The sequence below is a fragment of the Silurus aristotelis genome, assembly GCF_946808225.1.
Source record: "Silurus aristotelis genome assembly, chromosome: 25".
Classification (NCBI taxonomy): Eukaryota; Metazoa; Chordata; class Actinopteri; order Siluriformes; family Siluridae; genus Silurus; species Silurus aristotelis.
Window position 1 is genome coordinate 18,121,075 of NC_139598.1, and position 21,210 is coordinate 18,142,284.

The window sequence follows — 21,210 nt, forward strand, 5'->3', positions numbered from 1 at the left end:
GTTGCATCTAAATGATGATTCAGTAGGACAGATTTTTTTTATAGGACATTTTTGTAGTTTCTTTTAAATTGCTTAAAAACTGATATGTTCGACATTTTCCAGGCAAATGGTTCATATTTCTTTGATGCAAACATTCAAAAAAAACATTGAGTAAAAAAAAAAAAATTAAATTAAATACCAAAAACATGGCATTCATTCGTTTAATTTCTTTTCCACTACCAAAATCTTGTCATAAAAAATGCTGTTGTTTATAAAATATACTGTATATAACTATGAACACTTATACAGACTTATTCCAGGCATTATGAGATGGAATAAACTGGCATTATAAAATATATATAACTCGATATAAATACAACAAAACAGAATGTTAATATATAATTATATATATAGTGAGTTTTCAGTTACATTATTAAGAATAAATTTAATTTCAGGTATAAAAATGTTTTAACTAATAATGACATTAATAATTATTGAGAGTATGTTTAAGTAATAATAATTTTAATACATATTTATTGTAGTGTAATTCTTTGAAAAGTCAAATCATTATATAATTTGTGAGTTACTTTGCAAGTACATTTATGACAATAATAAAAAAATTATTAACGATTTTAAAAAACGTATTTATTAAAGCAGTAATGTATTTCGGTCGGAATACATGAGGTAACGAGCTCACAGGGTTTAAGTGCCGTATGAGCTCTGTATAATAACAGATAAAAGGTCCTGATAAAAACACACAAACACACACACACACTCATCCTCACCCATGTCCTACTGATACCCTCATGTATAACCCCGCCCACTTTTAACCTCAAAGCTGTGTTATGAAGCTCACAGTTATGGGTGCCGGGGTGGTCAGTATTATCTTTCTCGCTCTCACACACACACACACACACACACACACACACACACACACACACACACACACACACACATCATGGTATAATGCAATAATGAAACGTTTTACATTCCACAATACAAACACACAAACTTGATGTATTTCTTTAATGCATCATTTCGACCAAAGTATTTGAAGCGTTAACCTTCTTGCAATGTATGACCTGTTTCAGCCATAAACACACACTCGGTGTTTACGGAATAACACAGTGCTGATGCAGGGGGCATCTATAACACACACACACACACACACACACACACACACACACACACACACAAAGATCTGATGCCCTGTGTTTTATATGTACACAACAAGGAGGAGTTTTTATTGAAGGTAAAAGGAAAGACACATATGTTCATGTGCACTTCCTGGGTGTCGCATCAGGCTCGTATCTACACACTGTTCACCTGAAGGACTTCACTTCCTGTGCAACAAGGTAAGAACAAATATCATATCTTATAGAATGTGTTTAACAATATGCTCTGAAGATGTAGCTCATGCAGGTATGGAGTAAATGGATGTACGCTCCCTGTCCAGTTTATTAGGAACATCTGTGAGATCATGTAGAACTTTAATCAGACACTCGTGTTGCATCAGTACAGTGTATAAATTCATGTAGAAACAGACCAAGAACTGCAGTTCATGCTCAAATCAAACATCTAAATGAGGGCAAAATGTCTTAAACGCAGTATGAATGGGTGGGTTTGAGAATGGGTTGAGTTTTCCTGTGACAGTTGTGTGGATGGAAACACCTGGATGACAAGAGAGGTCGGAGAAGATACCAGAATATAGTACATAACTAAAATAATCACTCTTTACCCCCATGCTGAGCAGAAAAGCATCTCAAATCATCTAACTGTGAAATTGATGAGCTACAATAGCAGAAGGAAACATCAGGTTCCTGTTCTCGGCCCAAAGGTGAGGAACCTGATGTTTTCTTCTGCCGTTGTAGGTCATCATTAGACAATCATTCACAGATGACAAATCATCAGTTCAATTTCTGATCTCTTTCATCAACATGGTGTTTGAGCCTCCACTCCACATCTGCACCATTCTGTGTAAACTGCACGGTTAAACAAAAGAGCGTCTAACTTTTCCCTCATTCTGATGTTTGATGTGAACATGAACTGAAGCTCTTGAGCTCTAACTGTGAGAATTGATCTGTTGATAAATTGATGCCATGCGATTGGCTGATTAAAGAACTGCAAGAATGTGAAAGTGTTCCTAATAAAGTGGGCAGAGAGTGTAGATATAATGTTCACGCTACTATACACTGAACTGTTGTTCTGCTTTTGCGTCTAAATTACATTTTATAAGAAATATATAAAAAAAAACTGTAGTCATTGCAAGTGCAAACCCCGCCCCCAAAAGCCAAAACCTGGAACAAACTTTTGTAAAGTTTTATATGTAAAAAAAATTCTAATAAAAAATCTGAAATCTCTGAAATAAAATGAACTATAATTATAATTTGATGAACAGTAGAACTCCTGAAATATTCACCCCAAACCAGAAGTGGTCAGAAGTTAATGCTAACTGAGTCAAAGGGACGCTGAAAGTTTCCAAAACAGCCCTTGTATGTGTCTACAAGGGCAGGACAAGGGTACCCTGGTGCTGGCTGACCCACGGATCTAATGTTTACTGTCAAAACACGAGCGCTGAACCGTCTCAGCTTGCCATCAGCAGCTGTGTCTACTCTGCGTACATTCCTGACTCCTCGAATCCTCAAAACCTCAAAACCTTCATCCATCAGCGTCACTCTCACTGCTCAATAAAATTAAACAATCTCTATAGCAGTCAGCAATCTGCTGTGTTCCTGTCAGAATGACGCTAGAAAGCTAGCCGCTAATCTCTGCTCAGGTTTAGCCATGTTTTCTTTGTAATAATGCAGTTTTTGGGGTAAATTATCTGTTCTGTTCATGTCAGGAAACAGGAACCTGGGAAAGATGAGCCGTTTCTCACTGCTTGTTCTCCTGACAGGTAAAAAAACAAAAAAAGAAACAAGGAACCCTTCGTCTGTGTGTGTGTGTGTGTGTGTGTGTGTGTGTGTGTGTGTGTGTGTGTGTTGTGTGTGTGTGTGTGTGTGTGTGTGTGTGTGTGTGTTCAGTTCAAAGGTCGAGTGTAGGACATTTCCCATTGGCCTGAAGGACGTCTGATGAAAACGCTTGTGTTCAAAACAACACACGACACACAGCATTTACACAGCAAACATCCCAACATGAAAATAAAAAGGATTAACATTAAATCACGTTTCTGATCTCGAGATCGCTACATGTCGTGACTTTCGCAATATCGGGATCAAGATCGTGATCGTCACGTCCAGTGCAAAACGTGCTGCTTCCTCTAAAATTTTTAGTCATATTTATTAATATAAAAAGATTAATACTATTAATTTCACATAAAGCTGCTGAACAAATAATAAACACAAATAAACATTTTCTCCTCATGAGGAAATCCAGATCCTAATCTAAATATATCTGCAAATTTTAATATGCAAATTTTAATCACCCCTAATTTGAATAGCATAATTGACTCTTCTATTTTCTGATGCAAAAACATGTCCTCTCAACTTCTTCTCGTTTTTTTGGTCTGGTTTTAGGTCTAGATCAAGGGTTTCGATATTTCTTTGTGTTTTTCTACTCCTTGTAAATGTTTATACGTCCCGTTGTCCCGTTTTCATATTTTTCACTCTGAATTCAGAATGTAATAAATAAATACATAAATAATTTATTAAAAATAATATCAATAATATTATTTTTATTTGAAAATAATCAATAAATAAATAATCAATACTGTCTCTATTCCCTCGCAGTTCTCAGTGCACTCTTCAGTGACGCTGAAGCAAGTAAGAAAATACGTTTTTTTTTCCCCTCTTCCTGTCGGACTCGTTTGTTCAGCCACATCTGAAAACAAAAAATGTGGAGTTTTAAGCTTTTACACTTTGTGGCTAATGTTGTTTGTTTTTTATTGTTTCTGTCCTTTTCTGCACAGATCCGTTTGTTTACAGTGAGTATCATCCCCCTTTCTTGTGTCTTGCATGTTAAACAAAAGAATTCTGAATAAAATCTGAAAGAAACCTGAAGATTGAGATGTTTAAAGCAGCTTTCTGGTGTTTTGCGTTTCGTTAGACTATGACAGATTGAGGATTGGAGGCATCGTCTTCACAGTCCTGCTTGTAATAGGAGCCATTTTCCTCCTGTTTCGTAAGTCTCACTTCCTTCTTCTACATTTATCTCTTATTTCTTCTTTTTCGTTTCATTGAAAGATCTATGCTCATCTGAATATATTTCTTTTTTCCCCACAGATGACAAATGTGGCAGAAAGAAGTGAGTACTGTTTTCTGTGTCTCTTATGAAAAAGAAAAGTATAAATGAACTCATAAGGACAAACCTTTGTGGACACCTGATTATTCGATTTTTCTTCTTTTTCGAACATCCCATTCCACATTTATTCTCCATTTGCTCTTATAATGAGCTCCACTCTTCTGGGAAGACAATTCACTAGATTTTGTGAAGATTTTGTGGAAATTAATTTAGCTACAAGCGTGGAAGTAAAGTGAGGAGGCCTGGGGTTCAGTCAGCGTTCACATTAATTCATGTTTAATACGGTTTAGAGCTCTTTAGCAGGAGATCTTTTACTCCTTCAGCTCTTCATGGAGTTTGTTTTGTGCACAGGGGTATTGTCATGCTGGAACAGGTTTTGGTTTCCTAGTTTAAGTCAAGGAATTGATCGGGCTCCTGCATCCGAAGACACAAACGTGTACCTCCCACATTTTGGTAACAGTTTGAGGAAGAAACACACATGGCTGGAAAAGTCAGATTTCCAGATTCCTTTTCCCTTTAGTGTTGTATAAAATCATCAAATAGACAAAATAATTGACTTGCGATTGCTTTAAAATAATGATGTTTTTAATAAATAATTATATTTCGGGTCACTGAATAAAGAGACTTTTCTTCTTCTCAAGATCTTTAGGCATGTGGAATATCCAGAATCTTTCGTAGTGGTGTAACTGGTCTGGGAACAGGGTTGAGGGAATGCCAATGTATGAAAAGTCTTTGAATGATGGTTATATATTAATGTTTATAAAATCTGTGTGTCTTTCACAGGAAAAACGACGATGCTGCCAGTCAGATTTAAGCACATCACGACATCAGACTGTGAATCGTAGATGTTTTGCAGGAAGATGTTTTTTTTTTTTATATATAGATTTGGTTTGGTTATTTAGTTATTTATCTTAAGCATCTCGAGTGCGGTTGCACTTAATAAAAAATAACCCAGAGTCTTAATCTGTTGATGCTCCTTTTAAACTCTTTTAATGGGGTTGATTTCAGGGTTAAATACAGATTTAATGATGTAGTGAAATGTTCATGTGGTTTAGAGAGTTAGAAATGGCATTGGCTTCATGTACATGTAACATAACAGTATATTAAACCTGTAGTATGACATAAAACTAAATTAATTTTATTTATTGATTTTTTGTTTGTCTGTTTATTGAATAATTATCTACACGAACAAACAAATAAATCATTTACAGAGTCAAAAATATGGTTCAAAACAGAAAAATTTGGAGTTTCTATTAAACAGTAAGAGAAATGGTATAAAACGTAGGATGTTTCATGTGTTATAAATATTTGGATAATGGAAATTTACTCAAAATAACGAACAGGAACTCGAAAAATACAACGAATTTCCAGACTTTTCTTGGATTAATTACTTAATCAAAACTTTTCCATGTTTCATTTTCATTCCAGAAATAAATCCCACACTATTAACTCTAACTATCGAGTCAGAAATATAAAAATATTTCTCAGAGAGTTCACTATGCAAACAATGTACATAATTATACGATTACGGCAAAGTTTCTGAGTAAAATCTGTAATTTATATCATCAAATAACGTCTTTGTGAAAGATAAGGTCAATAGGAACGTTAATTAGCATGCTTATGAGGTGCAAAAATACAAGAAAAGATGTATAATCATGGTTTCGATTTTTAATTGTTATAAACTTATTCTCATTAAATGTGTATAGAGACATTATGAACAATAATAACACGCGTATGGGTGTTATATAGATTGTTGGTAGCGCTAATAAGCAGTGCTAAAAACAGTAGCATCTGGTGACGTACAAAAACTGAAATGACGATAAATATATATCACTTATATATGTTACATTACAGGTCTTGTTTGTTATAACCCATAAATACACTCTTTATTACTATAAATATGTTTGTTAATTAAAAAATTAAAAAAGTTACACAAATGTCATGAGTCAAACTACGAAACTACCAGCTGGGTTTGGTTGCTATGTTGTGAGGTTGCCTGACAGCGAGTTATTTTTATAAGTAATCATGTGACATTTGAGAAATGAGCAGTGGGTTTGGTACATTAATGCTGTTAAAGAAGTTATTAATTATTCAGGAGTTTATGAGAGTTAAATAATAAATTCAGCGTCGGCGTTGACGACAAGCGACATATTAGCTCTCGGGCACGTTCACGTTCAAAAACTCAGCCCACTGAGAGAGAGAGAGAGAGAGAGAGAGAGAGAGAGAGAGAGAGAGAGAGAGAGAGAGACCTGTGGAGGTATCACTGGGGTAAAAGAGAAGGGTGTTGGTTTGGCTTTTTTGCTCGGTTGCCTGTTGAAACCCGTCTATCGAGTCTCCACTGTAAGTCGGAAACCCAAACACATCTGGTTCAGAGGTGAGTTCAACAAATCACTCCTTTATAATGTTTTCTTTCATTTTTCCTTCCTGTTTTATTATATTTTATTTATCAGTCTGTTAAGAGTCCTGGGTGATCTACTGAGTGGCTTTAATAAAAAGAGAGAAAGAATGAAAGTAAGAAAGAGAGAGAGAGAGAGAGAGAGAAGTAAAAAAAAAAAGACACTTTTTTTTGGCGTTAAACGTGAGATCGATCTGTCTGTTGCTGTGGATCGGACGTCTCCTTTCGCAGCGCGCGACACGCCGACGCCGCCGTTTGATGTCTTTTTTTATTTTATTGTATTTATTTTTAAATCTATTTGATACAAACGCAGGTCTCCGAGGTCGCGTGCGATGCCGTTAGGACGCGTTATAAAACATCACACACTCAAACACACGCGCGCGCGCACACACACACACACACACTAACGACGGAAAGTTTGTAACCGCGTTCTAATTAACAGGTTTTGTGAGATTATTTTAAACACACATCACATCCTTGAAGAAGAAAAACACACATTTAAATCAGTAACACAGTTACACACTTCTCCTCCATCACCGGGCTGCTCGCAGGAACTGACGCCTTCTCCAGAGGTGGATGAAGTGATGAAGTCCAGATGTTCTTGTTTGTCTTCTTCTTCCTCAGCAGGCGCTTTGTCAATACAGCGTCACGCGCAGCTGACAGTCAGGTTCACACACTCCTCACACACTCTGCCCAAACCTCACACACTCCTCACAATCCTCACACACTGAACACACAATCCTCACACACTCTGCCCAAACCTCACACACTCTTCACAATCCTCACACACTCTGCCCAAACCTCACACATTCCTCACAATCCTCACACACTGATCACACACTCCTCACACACTCTGCCCAAACCTCACACACTCCTCACAATCCTTACACACTCTGCCCAAACTTCACACAATCCTCACACACTGATCACACACTCCTCACACACTCCTCACAATCCTCACACACTCCCCACATACTCCTCACACACTCTGCCCAAACCTCACACTCCTCACACACTTTGCCCAATCCTCACACACTCCTTATACTCCTCACACACTCCTCCATTTGTATCTCATATTTAAAGAACGCATTAATTGCATGTATTATCTTCATTTTGCCTTTAGTTCCTGTGAAATCGTAGCCCGTGTGTACGGCTTTCCATTAAGGAAACAAAATGAGACGGTGTTTCCTTAAATGCCGGAGAGGAAGAGATTATAAGGGAAAAAAATGAGTCATGAGTCATGGCAGTAGCATTTGGGAGTTTTTGTTTGAGAAAGTTGACGAAAAATGAGTTCCTGAATTTCAGCTGTGACTCGAACTCGAGACGTGGAGGAAAATTGAGGACTCTGACGTGGACACAAATTCCTGCGTCTCTAATTGAGCTGTTTGATTTCATCGTGATGACGACAGACCTTGTGTGTGTGTGTGTGTGTGTGTGTGTGTGTGTGTGTGTGTGTGTGTGTTCCTGGTCTATTCTAGCACTGGAGAGTTAGGTTCCTAATTTAGCTTCACTTTGAGTTCCGCAGTTCATGTGCTGTTCATCCTTTGTCTGACATGTGATTGTGTGTGTGTGTGTGTGTGTGTGTGTGTGTGTGTGTGTGTGTGTGTGTGTGTGTGTGTGTGTGTGTATCAGGATCAAGTGTTGCCTAGCAAGGAATTTGACAAGGCGAATGCAATCAGCAACACACATACATACAAGGTCATGCAAAAAAACATGCTGGCTCACACACACACACACACACACAGACACACACACACTTTTCCTAGCTGATAGCACTTTGGCACACCACACACACTCCTCGGTCAGGGTGAGAGATTGCGTATTGAGAGTGTGAATGTGAGGAAAGTGAGTGTTTCGTAACGTCAGAGTCGTCTCTCACATTACACCGTTTCTTTCTCCTCTCAATGATCTGCACCGCTGAGTTCTCCAATCCGATTGGTCCGAAGGAGTGCAGTGTTTCTGTATCACAGCATGACTCAGGTTTATCTTAATATCAATACGCTGTTTGTAATTATGGTAGGGTTGCTATAGTAACAGCTCACAAGCGGGTACCCATATAGCAGACGCTTCACGTGATCCAGTTCTAACAATAAACAGATTAAAAAACCTTGTATACAACACTACAATACACTACACAACACTACACAGCACTACACAACACTACACAACACTACACAGCACTGCACTTCTAAAAACTACACAACACTACAATACACTACACAACAGTACACTACACTTCTGAACACTAAACAACACTACAATACACTACACAACACTACACTTCTGAACACTACAATTCATTACACAATTCTACAGTGCAAAAAAAACACATTTTACACGTGCCATGTTTGTTAATAAAAGATGAAACGTCTGAATTGGGGGCTAATCGGCACGTTATACATTTGTCGTGTTACTCAGTATGTAATATATCCTGATATCAGTGCTTCGTAATTATGCAAACTTCTAGTCCTTACCTCAGGACTTAGGACAAAACAAGGACTAAAGGAAATTCTGAACAATCACTGGCAATTTCTTTTATCTAATTCTTTCCTGGTATGTTTGAAAAAGGTTGTGAAGATTATTTGAAAATAAATCATCCATCATCCACACACACACACACACACACACGGCATAGGACTGTAGGACTGCAACAATTATTTTTGTGATGTGTGATTGTGTTGTAGATGAACAGTATTGAGTGATTGTGCTGTAAATTTGTTGTGTGATTGTGTTGTTGATGTGTTGTGTGATTGTGTTGTTGATGTGTTGTGTGATTGTGTTGTAGATGGGTGTAGTGGTGATGTTCCTGGGCAGCTTGTTGTAGTTTTTCAGCCAGTGCTACGACATAGTGAAGGTTGTTTAATGTTTATTTTTGGGGTGTGTGTGTGTGTGTGTGTGTGTGTGTGTGTGTGTGTGTGTGTGTGTGTGTGTGTGTGTGTGTGATAAGTAAAGCACACACTGAGGCAGTGATACTGAGGCGACTGTGTGCAGATCAGCTGCTGCTTCTTACAGCACAGTAACACAAAGAGCAAAAACAGAAACACACAATCCAACAGAGGAGTTGGATACAAACATCTGATTGTTCTAAATCTGTATTGTCACAATAATTTACAACACAACACTACAGAACACAACCACAAAACAATACAATTCTCTCTCTCTCTCTCTCTCTCTCTCTCTCTCTCTCTCTCTCTCTCTCTCTCTCTCTCTCTCTCTCTCTCTCTCTCTCTCTACCCTATGCTCCTAAATCTTAGTTATATAAAAAAAAAATACCTGCCTCTTTTCTTGATATTTAGTGCTTTGGACCCACCCACTGCTCATTAATATTCATAAGGCACTGACTATTATGAATATGAATATTAATAAAGCTCTGGACACTGACACTGGAGACTCCTTCCATAACTGATCAGTCATTTATAGAAAATTCTGTTAAACTTAAAAGTTCCGATTTTTTTATTTTTTTTCTTAAATATTGTTCATCCGGAGCATCACGGACCTGTTGCCATAGAAACGGAATACAAATATAATGCTGTGATCCGGAGCTACCAGAGATCTAGGATCCAGTATTCAGAATTCAGAGTCCAGTATTTACTTTCTTTTCATTTTTTAATGTTTGAATGTTACAGTAATAAGTCCTTTTATGGAAATAATATTTAGAAGAGTAGAATAGAAGAGAATAGAGAAAATGATTTTGAGTTGTACAGGAGAGGGTCTTTGTGCGCTCTTTTAAAGTTCAGCCACGTTTCCGAGGCGATGAGGGGAAAAATGTCGACCTTTCGCCTCTCGGCATTTAATACGAATACTGCGCATTTCACTGCGACCTCGTTTCACATTTTTAAAATGCTTCATTCCAGATTTAATTTCATCCCGACAGCGACGTTTTCATGACATTCCTCGTGAAAAAAATACAATAAAAATAGAGCAAAGTTCCAGGGGAACCTGTTGAAATTCCAGCTTATAATTTATAGCAATGAAGAGAAGAAGAAGAAGAAGAAGAAGAAAAGAGAAGAAGCTGTGAGGGGATGTTAAGGGGTTAAAGAAGGAAATGTCGAGGCTAATCGGATTTCTCATTAACTCCAACAACAGCCACGGATGCGTTAACGGAGTGATTTCTTATCCTTCATCACACCGGGGACACAGGGGCAGGGGACCAGGTGAGCAGGGGGGCAGGAGGGAGGGGCTGCCGGGTGCCTGACGACACGGTTGTCGTGGGAAAGAGAAGGAAAGCATGCGAGCTGTGCGTAATCATGACTTTAGAGGAAATGAAAGAGGCCTGGACGGTCCAGAGCTCTGCGCTCCGAGCGTTTTTCATTTCCAGAGGAACAAAGGAGCGCCGGCGCGAGGTGTCGCGTTTCCATTGTAACAGGAACACACACCTCCACCACATCGCCTCCGAAATAAAGAAACACCCGAAAGCCCATTTGCCTTTGCTTGAATTCACAGAACGATTGTCCACGAGGCGAAATAAAATTCACATGGACGCTCTACCCCGACTGAAACGCTTCGATTGTTCACCACCAGCCGCCCACAAGGAGAAAATAAACCGAGAAATCAAGGTCTGGCCTTTTACACAGTGGGCTCAGGACAGACCTGCTGGGATCAAAGCGTGGAAATATTTCAGCTCAGGATGTCCTCAGAGATCCTATTATACTCCTCGCTTTCAAACCTACAGCCAAATACACACCGTGTGTGTGTGTGTGTGTGTGTGTGTGTGATGGGGGATGGGATCAGACACGCCATTCTGATCCGTATCGTTAATTAAGTATCATGGAAAATAACCGTCACACGGTTCAGGTTACATCATCATCATCATCATCATCATCACGGAATAATAAATACTTTCCCCAAAAGACTTGCTGATATTTTCGGTGTAGTATAAATACCTGTTATAATGCAGGGTATAATAATAATAATAATAATAATAATAATAATAATAATAATAATAATAATAATAATAATAATAATGGAAAAGATCAAATACACCATTTAAACATTTTTATATAAAGACTTTGTTTTGTTTGTTTTCCTTCTTCAGCTCTACTTTTTATTTCATCTTCAGAATGGTTTCAAATTAATTGCTTCTGATTGAAATGGATTTAGGGGGCGGGGCTACATACAAGCTCACTTAGTGATGTCACTAGATAATCCCCACCCCCTTTCATGCCAGGGACCTATCCAAAATGTTTTTGGTTGCTATGGTGATTTTTTTATTTTTTATTTTTTTACCTACAATGTTTTTGGTTGCTATGGTAACATTTTTTTCCCTACAATTTACTGAGGGTAAAAACTGGATAATGATGGTGATGATGGGCACATTTTCTGTGCAGCAGCTTGGAAGGAGTCTCCAGTTTCAGGGCTTTATGAGAATTCAGGGGTAAAATTGTAGGTTTTCTGTTTGGATTCTGAGCAACTGTTTTGTTTTTGTCAGAGTTGTGAAGAAACTACCTTTTAAAGCTGCTCAAACGTAAGTGATGACAGAAAATATATAGAAGTTCGTAGACATTTGCTCAAAAATACAACACGACATTAATAAACCTCATATTCTCATCATCAGAGAGTTGCTGTGAAATAAAACACACTTTAGGAAAACAGCCGTGTTTGTAATTGTAGCAACAGCCGACTCGCGTTACGTTTTTGCGACGTTAATCATTCGTTTATAAAATATAAAACACTGAGTGGATGTGTTTTTTTGTTTAAAAAAATATTTTGGGTCAAAGTACCTGCATGTGTTCTGCTAAACGTTCAACCGAGCGGTTTGTTATTTATAACCCTGCTATCAGTCGCTTCTGTTTCCTGGCAGCCACTGATGTGCTGCTCCTCGTCACATCAGCGCCACACACCAGATTAGAGCTTTATTCAATTCTAACCTCCGGTGTGTGTGTGTGTGTGTGTGTGTGTGTGTGTGTGTGTGTGTGTGTGTGTGTGTGTGTGTGTGTGTGTGTGTGTTGAGAGAGAGAGAGAGAGAGAGAGGTCACACAGAAGCACGCGGTCGTATTTGGATAGCAGTTAATATTAACGTTTGGGATTCTTCTGTGATCGGAGAACACGGCTGTGGTTATTTATTCAATTTCAAATAGTTGATTTTGTTTGTGTTTCAGGTGAAGCCACGCCCACAATGGCACAGATTCTGTCACTCATCATAGTCACAAGTGAGACATTTATCACATTAATACACATTCTGTGTGTGTGTGTGTGTGTGTGTGTGTGTGTGTGTGCACTTGTGTCAGATCAGTCACAAGGCGTCATAACGCCACCTAGTTTCCTTTTACATCAAGTACTGGCTACGTGTTGTACTGTTCACTCTTATTTACAATGAATTTTATAATTGTTTTATAAAAGCTGTTAGTTTTTATATAGGTTCTGTTTAATGTAAATAGTATATTTTAGTTAATTAAAATAGGTTAATTAATTAACCAGGCACCAAACATAATTTTATTTTTTTTTTAAGAAATTTTAAAAGAAATATATATATTTAATTTTTTATATTTATATTTATATTTATATTGCATTATGGTTCTAATTGTGCCTTCTGGTTTTTTTTTTCTAATTTAAATGAAAATGGATTTATAGATTTTAATCATGATTTCCTGTATTTTTAGTGTTCAGCCTCGTCTTGGCAGAGGATCAGCAGCAAAGTATGATGATTATGATTCTGTTCACTTGTTTATCTCCATTAGATCTGTAATTACAGTCACATTCACATTATTCTGTTCTTTCTTTTCCTTCATTTCAGAGGAAGATCCCTTCAATTTCGGTAAGTGCAGATCTCACTCGTTTCGTTGGAACACACTTACTGAGGACCAGTCTGCGAAGCCACGCCCACTACGTTCTTTTTTTTTTTTTTTTATACATAAAAACTGTAGCAGAAATAAAGGTGTTTTCTTACATCTTGGATATAATTTAATCTCTGCTCAAGAGTGCAGCATGGAAATTCTCACTATTTGGCCTCCTGAACATCTAAGTCCACATTTAGTCCATATTTATTCTGTTTTAATAAACTCCACTCTTCTAGGAGGATGTTCCATTAGAAACATTAAATCCTGCCCATTTGCATTAACACAGTTTTGTATGTCTGCAAAAGTTGGGTGTCACAAAATTTTTGCTCATATGGTGTATTTTTATGTAGGTTGCCTAATATAGTTACATAAATGTTCTGTATCTCTCACACCACAAGGGGGCGCCATGTGGCTCTTTACCCAGTGATTTTATGTGTCTCCGTGTTTGTGTGTAGATTATCATCAGCTGCGTGTCGGAGGGCTGATCATGGCTGCGGTGTTGTGTCTCATAGGCATTACTATCCTCCTCAGTGAGTTTATTACCTTCACACACACACACACATTTCTTTCATAACAGAGTCTCCTGAAGTGTTTTATTCCTTTTATGCCACAGCGATATTATAAAAAAAAAGTTTTTTGTTGCAGTAGGTTGAAAATACGAATACATTTTAACTGGAATTCTAATCGGAATTTTATTCAAGGAATAAAACGCAGATTGTCACGTTACCAAAAAAACATAACGTTTTACCGAGTTCAAAGGTCACAGCTACCAGTTACTACACGATACAATTCCGATTCATAAGATCGAGCGATACGATATTTGGCGATATTATTGAATCTGCTACAATGTTGTTTTAAAAAAAATAATTTCTTGCTGTTATTATTATTACTTATTGTTCTTATACATTTATCTGTTTGTTTGTTTATTGTCGAAGTATTCAAACAAAACACTGGGGTTTTAGCGTGTAAAAAAAACCGTGACGATTCTGACGCTGATCCTGTTCTGTTCCAGGTGGACGCTGCAGGTGCAAATTTAACCAGGACAAGAGGTACCATGTGGAAAAATAGGAAAAGTTTGCGTAAGAAATGTTTTTGGACTGTTAATGGAGCACTGATCACCACTAATCACTTTCTTTTCTGATCCAGGAGGAGGACAGGAAGTAACGCCGCCAACCAACAGATGCTCAATGACACAGGTACAGTTTTCACAACAAATGTGTCTGAATTATTCAGGAAAAAAACACACTGTTCTTATTCGTGGACTTTATCTGGAGGTTAAACTGTTAAACGAAGCGAATCCGCAGCATATTGAGACACGTCTAACACGTCCAGTGGCTTTAGCTAACACCTGGTGCAGCGTAATAATTAGCATGATCTTAGCTAGCGGGCTGTCAAACTTAGCAACAGATTGTAAGGACACGGTAGACTGTTTGTGAACTCTTTGAGGATGAGGATGAGGATGAGGTTTATCTTTCTTTAATGTAATCTATTTAAATACTTCTATAGCGCTCGCATTAGCACAGCGCTGTGTTTCGGTATATAGCTAGCTTAGCTAAAGTCGAGAAATAATTCATTAATATTTATTTATTTATTAAATTATTTTCTCCACAAAAATCTGAATTTTTGAATAATTATATATATATATATATATATACACACGTTTTAATGTTTAATTTGTGAATTAAATATTACATATAAAATGCTACAACTCACTTTTTATATTGTTTGTTTTTTACGTTAATTCTTCTAAATTGTTACGTTTAATTATCAATTCAATGCGTAATTTTCACACGTTTATTTATTTGTTATATTTGAAAGATTTACCTGTTAATATATTGATATATTTTTTATTATTATTATTTATATTGGACATTGGATGCTGTGGTGGTGGTGAGGTTTTGTTTCCGGCGTGTCGCACGTCACGTGTGTTCTGTTTCACACTACATTAATGTGTAGGTTGTTTTGAAAAGGTTGTGTTGTATCAGCCATGTCACTGTGAGGTGTGTGTGTGTGTGTGTGTGTGTGTGTGTATGTGTAACCTGCAATAACCAGATGGAGTGTGACATGTCGCTCGTAGCAGTTGGACGTGTCTCCTGTGTACAGGTTCCATCTGCTGTGTGGTGTTTTGCCAGTTTGCTCCTGCGAGGTGTTTTTTTTTTAATACCCCACACCAGCTCAGCCGTATGTGCAGCTCCCCACGGAGCCTCCACAGAGTTTCCATGATGACTGGCTTTCTCTGTGTGTGTGTGTGTGTGTGTGTGTGTGTGTGTGTGTGTGTGTGTGTGTGTGTTGAGTTAGAAGTCAGAAAGCACTTATGATTTGTTGTCAGTCTGAACCAGAGAAATAAAAGTGAACCGTCTGCAGCAGTCTGAATTGAGGAGCATCGTAGATGTTGCATTGAATCAAATCGGAATCTGAGGGTGAATCGTATCAGTAGCTGCTTCATATGCATCTTTAATGTATGTATCATTGGCTCGAGACGCGAATCGCATCAGCCTCAGTTATAGAGATGCACATCAATAATATATATAACGTTTTGCTCATTCGCATCAGGATAAATTGCGCCACCTGCTGCTCCGATTAAACACTACAAATCTTCATTTTCTCTTTAGGTTTCCTTTGAAATCGGTTTATTGTGGATTAAATTTATCTTTTCATTATAATTATAAGAATTCGTAAAGGTTAAAACGAATATCATATATTTCATATATAAAAAAACGTTTTTTGCTCTGGTTTTGTGTTTGGTTTTAATATTATTATGAAGCTAATATGTTCTGTGGGGTGTGGGTTGGTTTTTTTTTTTTGTCTCCAGCACGAGCCACTGAATGTTAAACGCTCCTGATGGCCTGGATGTCGACCTGACTGACGGAGAGCAGAGAAGATCCTGCAGGTCCTTTATTCCTCCACAAACCCGCTGGAATCGAAGAGAATTCAAACCATCGGGCAGTTTATTGTAGAAACGCTGTTATTTTTGATGATGATGATGATGATGATGACAGATATATTCCACCTGTTTGCTGCTTACGTCACTCTTCATCTGGAGAAAAAAATGGTTCCTCTGCTTTTATCAGATCTTCATTTCAACTAACTGAAACAATAATCCGACAGGAATGTGAGAATTTATTTTTGTTTCTAACTTGTTTACTAAAATGTTCTGGATGAGTTGATCAGTTTTAGTCACGTGACATGGCGTATAACCGAATCCTACATGCCGTCTCTGATATGATCTACAGTGTTGCGCTTCGTAGTCGAAAGTTTGACAAGTAAAACCTTTCATTGTGATTTGAATAATAACCTGTATTTCACCAGATCAGCAGTCGTTCATCATCACGCTCTTTTATAAAATATAAAATAAATAAATAAACCACATTGCTGACTAAAACCCCAAAAACCCAAACCTGAAGCGTGAAGTGTTTTATTCCAAAGGTCACGTGTTAAAATCTTTTTTTTAATCAGGTGTCATGAGTGCGTTACACAGATATATAGCAGACAAATACCTAAATTATTAAAATTTATTTAAATGTATTCATCAATTATTGTCATTTATTAATAATATGTAAAAGAACCCAATGAACTCCATGTAGATGTATTTTTATTTTAATGTATGCTGCATATACAGTACAGACCAAAAGTTTGGACACACCTTCTCATTATGAAAATTGTAGATTCACACTGAAGGCATCAAAACTATGAATGAACACATGTGGAATTATATATGGAATTATATACATAACAAAAAAGTGTGAAACAACTGAAAAATGTCATATTGTAGGTTCTTCAAAGTAGCCACCTTTTGCTTTGATTACTGCTTTGCACACTCTTGGCATTCTCTTGATGAGCTTCAAGAGGTAGTCACCTGAAATGGTCTTCCAACAGTCTTGAAGGAGTTCCCCGAGAGATGCTTGGCACTTGTTGGCCCTTTTGCCTTCACTCTGCGGTCCAGCTCACCCCTAAACCATCTCGATTGGGTTCAGGTCCGGTGACTGTGGAGGCCAGGTCATCTGGTGCAGCACCCCATCACTCTCCTTGGTCAAATAGCCCTTGATGCCTTCAGTGTGACTCTACAACTTTCATAGTCATGAAAATAAAGAAAACTCTTTGAATGAGGAGGTGTGTCCCAACTTTTGGTCTGTACTGTATGTATGTATATATATGTACCTGTAACACACCAAATCTATCCATCTCTATCAATCTACCAGTGGTCACTCACACACACACACACACACACAAATATATATATATTCTAATTTCTTAAAATCTACCTTCATTTCTTACTGACTCCCTCTGTTTTTCTACTAAAACCTTTCTTTCTTTCTTTCTTTCTTTCTTTCTTTCTTTCTTTCTTTCTTTCTTTCTTTCTTCCTTTCTTCCTTTCTTCATGAACAGGATGAATGTATTAGACTCACTGGGTAAGTAAGGTTTTTCGGTATGAAATGTTCTCGTATCCACTTCCAGTTCATTTTCTTTACATTCTGACATTTTTTTTTCTCAATAAATATTAAATATGTAAAACCTTGCGTTTAAAAATAATGTTGACGTTTGTCGCCACCTGCTGCTTAGACTAAACACTACAGGTTGAATGTAGTTTTGGATCCTGAACTCAGCAATCAGACTCTGATCATCTGAAAACCTTATTTTTTTCTTTATTTAATTGATTTTTTTTTTTTACACAACGCTGTTAAATTCTCTAATCTGATTGGTCAGAAAGGAAGGAGTTGATTCAGTTTATTAGAGCAGCAGCTCTGAGAGAACTGCAGTGTATCGATAATGATGATGATTGTGGTTATAGTGATGACGAGAAGGATGGTGGTGGATATGATGATGAAGAGGAGGAAGAGGAGGATTGTGCTTATAATAATTATTGTGATGTTGATAATAAAATTGTGATGAATCTGCTGAATGATGACGATGAAGATTATGTAATAATTTACCTGCAGCAGCAGACTTCCAGCTGTAGGTGGTGCCATTGTTCATCATTTCATGGCGCTCAATCATCTGTTTTTTTTTTTTATTTCTTTTGGAGCTGTAAATTCCAATCCTGTGATTCTGATTTAGATGCAGCATGGAAGCTTCTCCTGACTCACGGTCTACAGCAGGGTCTGGGAGGTTTTTCCGCCATGTTCAAGTCATTAGTAGGGCCTGAAGTTGCGCTTTGAAAGTGAAAGCACTCAGGGTGAAAGTGAAAGATAATCAGGGACTCTGCTGTACGGACATCTAGGGGGAAGTTCATTCCACCACCTCGGTGCCAGAACAGAGAAGAGCTTTGAAGTGTACTTACCTCTCATTCTGAGAGAAGGTGGTACCAGTCGAGCAGTGCTGGAGGATCTCAGACAGCGTGGTGCAGTGCGAGATGTGATGAGGTCACTGAGGTAAGATGGCGCTGGTCTATTTTTGGCCTTGTAGGCAAGCATCAGTGTTTTGAATCTGATACGTGCAGCTACTGGAAGCCAGTGAAGGAGCAGCAGTGGGGTGGTGTGGGAGAACTTGGGCAGATTGAACACAAGCCGTACAGCTGCGTTTTGGATCATTTGCAGTGGACGAATAGCGTTCAGGGGAAGATCTGCCAGCAAAATCTTGCAGTAGTCCAGTCTTGAAATGACGTGAGGGTTAAACTCTACACCCATGAGGGTTAAACTCTAGACCCATGAGGGTTAAACTCTACACCTGTGAGGGTTAAACTCTAGACCCGTGAGGGTTAAACTCTACATTCATGAGGGTTAAACTCTGGGCCTGTGAGGGTTAAACTCTAGACCCGTGAGGGTTAAACTCTAGACCCGTGAGGGTTAAACTCTAGACCCGTGAGGGTTAAACTCTAGACCCGTGAGGGTTAAACTCTAGACCTGTGAGGGTTAAACTCTACACCCGTGAGGGTTAAACTCTAGACCCGTGAGGGTTAAACTCTACACCCATGAGGGTTAAACTCTAGACCTGTGAGGGTTAAACTCTACACCCGTGAGGGTTAAACTCTAGACCCGTGAGGGTTAAACTCTACACCCATGAGGGTTAAACTCTAGACCTGTGAGGGTTAAACTCTACACCCATGAGGGTTAAACTCTAGACCCGTGAGGGTTAAACTCTACATCCATGAGGGTTAAACTCTGGGCCTGTGAGGGTTAAACTCTACACCCATGAGGGTTAAACTCTAGACCCGTGAGGGTTAAACTCTACACCCATGAGGGTTAAACTCTACACCCATGAGGGTTAAATTCTACACCCATGAGGGTTAAATTCTAGACCCATGAGGGTTAAACTCTACACCTGTGAGGGTTAAACTCTAGACCCGTGAGGGTTAAACTCTACACCCGTGAGGGTTAAACTCTAGACCCGTGAGGGTTAAACTTTACACCCATGAGGGTTAAACTCTACACCCATGAGGGTTAAACTCTACACCCATGAGGGTTAAATTCTAGACCCATGAGGGTTAAACTCTGGGCCTGTGAGGGTTAAACTCTAGACCCGTGAGGGTTAAACTCTACACCCGTGAGGGTTAAACTCTACATCCATGAGGGTTAAACTCTGGGCCTGTGAGGGTTAAACTCTAGACCCGTGAGGGTTAAACTCTACACCCGTGAGGGTTAAACTCTACATCCATGAGGGTTAAACTCTGGGCCTGTGAGGGTTAAACTCTAGACCCGTGAGGGTTAAACTCTACACCCGTGAGGGTTAAACTCTACATCCATGAGGGTTAAACTCTGGGCCTGTGAGGGTTAAACTCTACACCCATGAGGGTTAAACTCTGGGCCTGTGAGGGTTAAACTCTAGACCCGTGAGGGTTAAACTCTACACCCATGAGGGTTAAACTCTGGGCCTGTGAGGGTTAAACTCTACACCCGTGAGGGTTAAACTCTACACCCATGAGGGTTAAACTCTACACCCATGAGGGTTAAACTCTACACCCATGAGGGTTAAATTCTAGACCCATTAAGGGTTAAACTCTGTACCCAGGAGGAAGGATTTGGACTGGACTACAGTGACTCAGGTTGCAACTGTCAGGAAATGTTTTGCATTCAGTTGTTCATCAGTAAACAGTTGATATTTACAGTAAAACACAGTGATTACAGCAACAACCTGTTTTATATGAAGGCTATAAAAATCATGTGCCCTGAATATGATTTCGATTGTGACATGTCACATGAGAAAAGACCTCCATTTCCTTTCACATGCACACACACACACACACACACACACGCACGCACACACGCACACGCACACACACACACCACACACACACACACACACACACGCACACACACACACCACACACACACCACACACACACACACACACACACCACACACACACACACACACACACACACACACACACACACACACAATTTATAACACAAACACACCACCTTATAACACAATTTTTAGCTCTGTATCTGTGTGTATGCCTGTGTTTTGTTGCCCCCCCACCAGGTTTTGTTGCCCCCCCACCAGGTGTGATGTTGTTGCTCAGTTCTTCAAAGCCGCAGTGTGGTTTTATAGCAGAAAGTGAAAAAACTTTCCTTCTGACTCTTTTTTTTCTCGTATGTTTCAGTTGTTTCTGCTTTTGATTTAGCAACGATCTGTTGTACTTGCGTGCACGAGTTACCCACAAACCCTCTGTGATTCGTGTGTCGCTATTGAGCCGAAACCAACAATGCATTGTGTACGAGATATCACAGGAATCCGATTTCTCCGACATCCGACATGAAAAGTGCAATCGTGCAACCTCTGGTTTGAGTTCAGAAGATCCAGTCCACTGAAAAAACAAACAGGACGAGAAAAGAAGAAATGGGTTTGACTATAAATACACAGTGAACCATAATAACCATAA

At 38.6% G+C, this 21,210-nt stretch overlaps 1 protein-coding gene and 3 long non-coding RNA genes across 4 annotated transcripts; 2 read left to right on the forward strand and 2 right to left on the reverse strand.

The window, feature by feature from the left end:
- The first annotated feature begins 1,152 nt into the window (after nucleotides 1-1,152).
- Nucleotides 1,153-4,222, forward strand: LOC310719739. Its single transcript, XR_014531561.1, has 6 exons — nucleotides 1,153-1,334; nucleotides 2,822-2,875; nucleotides 3,708-3,740; nucleotides 3,887-3,901; nucleotides 4,024-4,098; nucleotides 4,200-4,222. It is a non-coding gene; the product is annotated as an uncharacterized lncRNA (long non-coding RNA).
- A 2,185-nt stretch (nucleotides 4,223-6,407) lies between these two features.
- fxyd3 (FXYD domain containing ion transport regulator 3) lies at nucleotides 6,408-16,786 on the forward strand. Its single transcript, XM_083529740.1, has 8 exons — nucleotides 6,408-6,592; nucleotides 12,712-12,762; nucleotides 13,213-13,248; nucleotides 13,347-13,367; nucleotides 13,845-13,919; nucleotides 14,402-14,438; nucleotides 14,536-14,585; nucleotides 16,202-16,786. The coding sequence occupies exons 2-8, from the start codon at nucleotides 12,729-12,731 to the stop codon at nucleotides 16,219-16,221; spliced, it is 273 nt and encodes a 90-aa protein (XP_083385866.1). The 5' UTR covers nucleotides 6,408-6,592; nucleotides 12,712-12,728; the 3' UTR covers nucleotides 16,222-16,786.
- On the reverse strand, nucleotides 6,893-8,893 carry LOC310719740. The gene is made up of 2 exons (XR_014531562.1): nucleotides 7,670-8,893; nucleotides 6,893-7,611 (listed from the first exon to the last, which is right to left on the reverse strand). It is a non-coding gene; the product is annotated as an uncharacterized lncRNA (long non-coding RNA).
- LOC310720043 lies at nucleotides 9,500-10,172 on the reverse strand. Its single transcript, XR_014531640.1, has 2 exons — nucleotides 9,848-10,172; nucleotides 9,500-9,779 (listed from the first exon to the last, which is right to left on the reverse strand). It is a non-coding gene; the product is annotated as an uncharacterized lncRNA (long non-coding RNA).
- Nucleotides 16,787-21,210: the final 4,424 nt, after the last annotated feature.

What these genes read in the sequence shown, in the direction of transcription:
- fxyd3 (XM_083529740.1), top strand. Translation starts at nt 12,729, where the DNA reads ATGGCACAGATTCTGTCACTCATCATAGTCACAA. An exon ending in GGCAGAGGATCAGCAGCAAA is followed by an intron (nt 13,249 to 13,346) that starts GTATGATGATTA and finishes CCTTCATTTCAG; the next exon opens with AGGAAGATCCCTTCAATTTC. An exon ending in GGAAGATCCCTTCAATTTCG is followed by an intron (nt 13,368 to 13,844) that starts GTAAGTGCAGAT and finishes GTTTGTGTGTAG; the next exon opens with ATTATCATCAGCTGCGTGTC.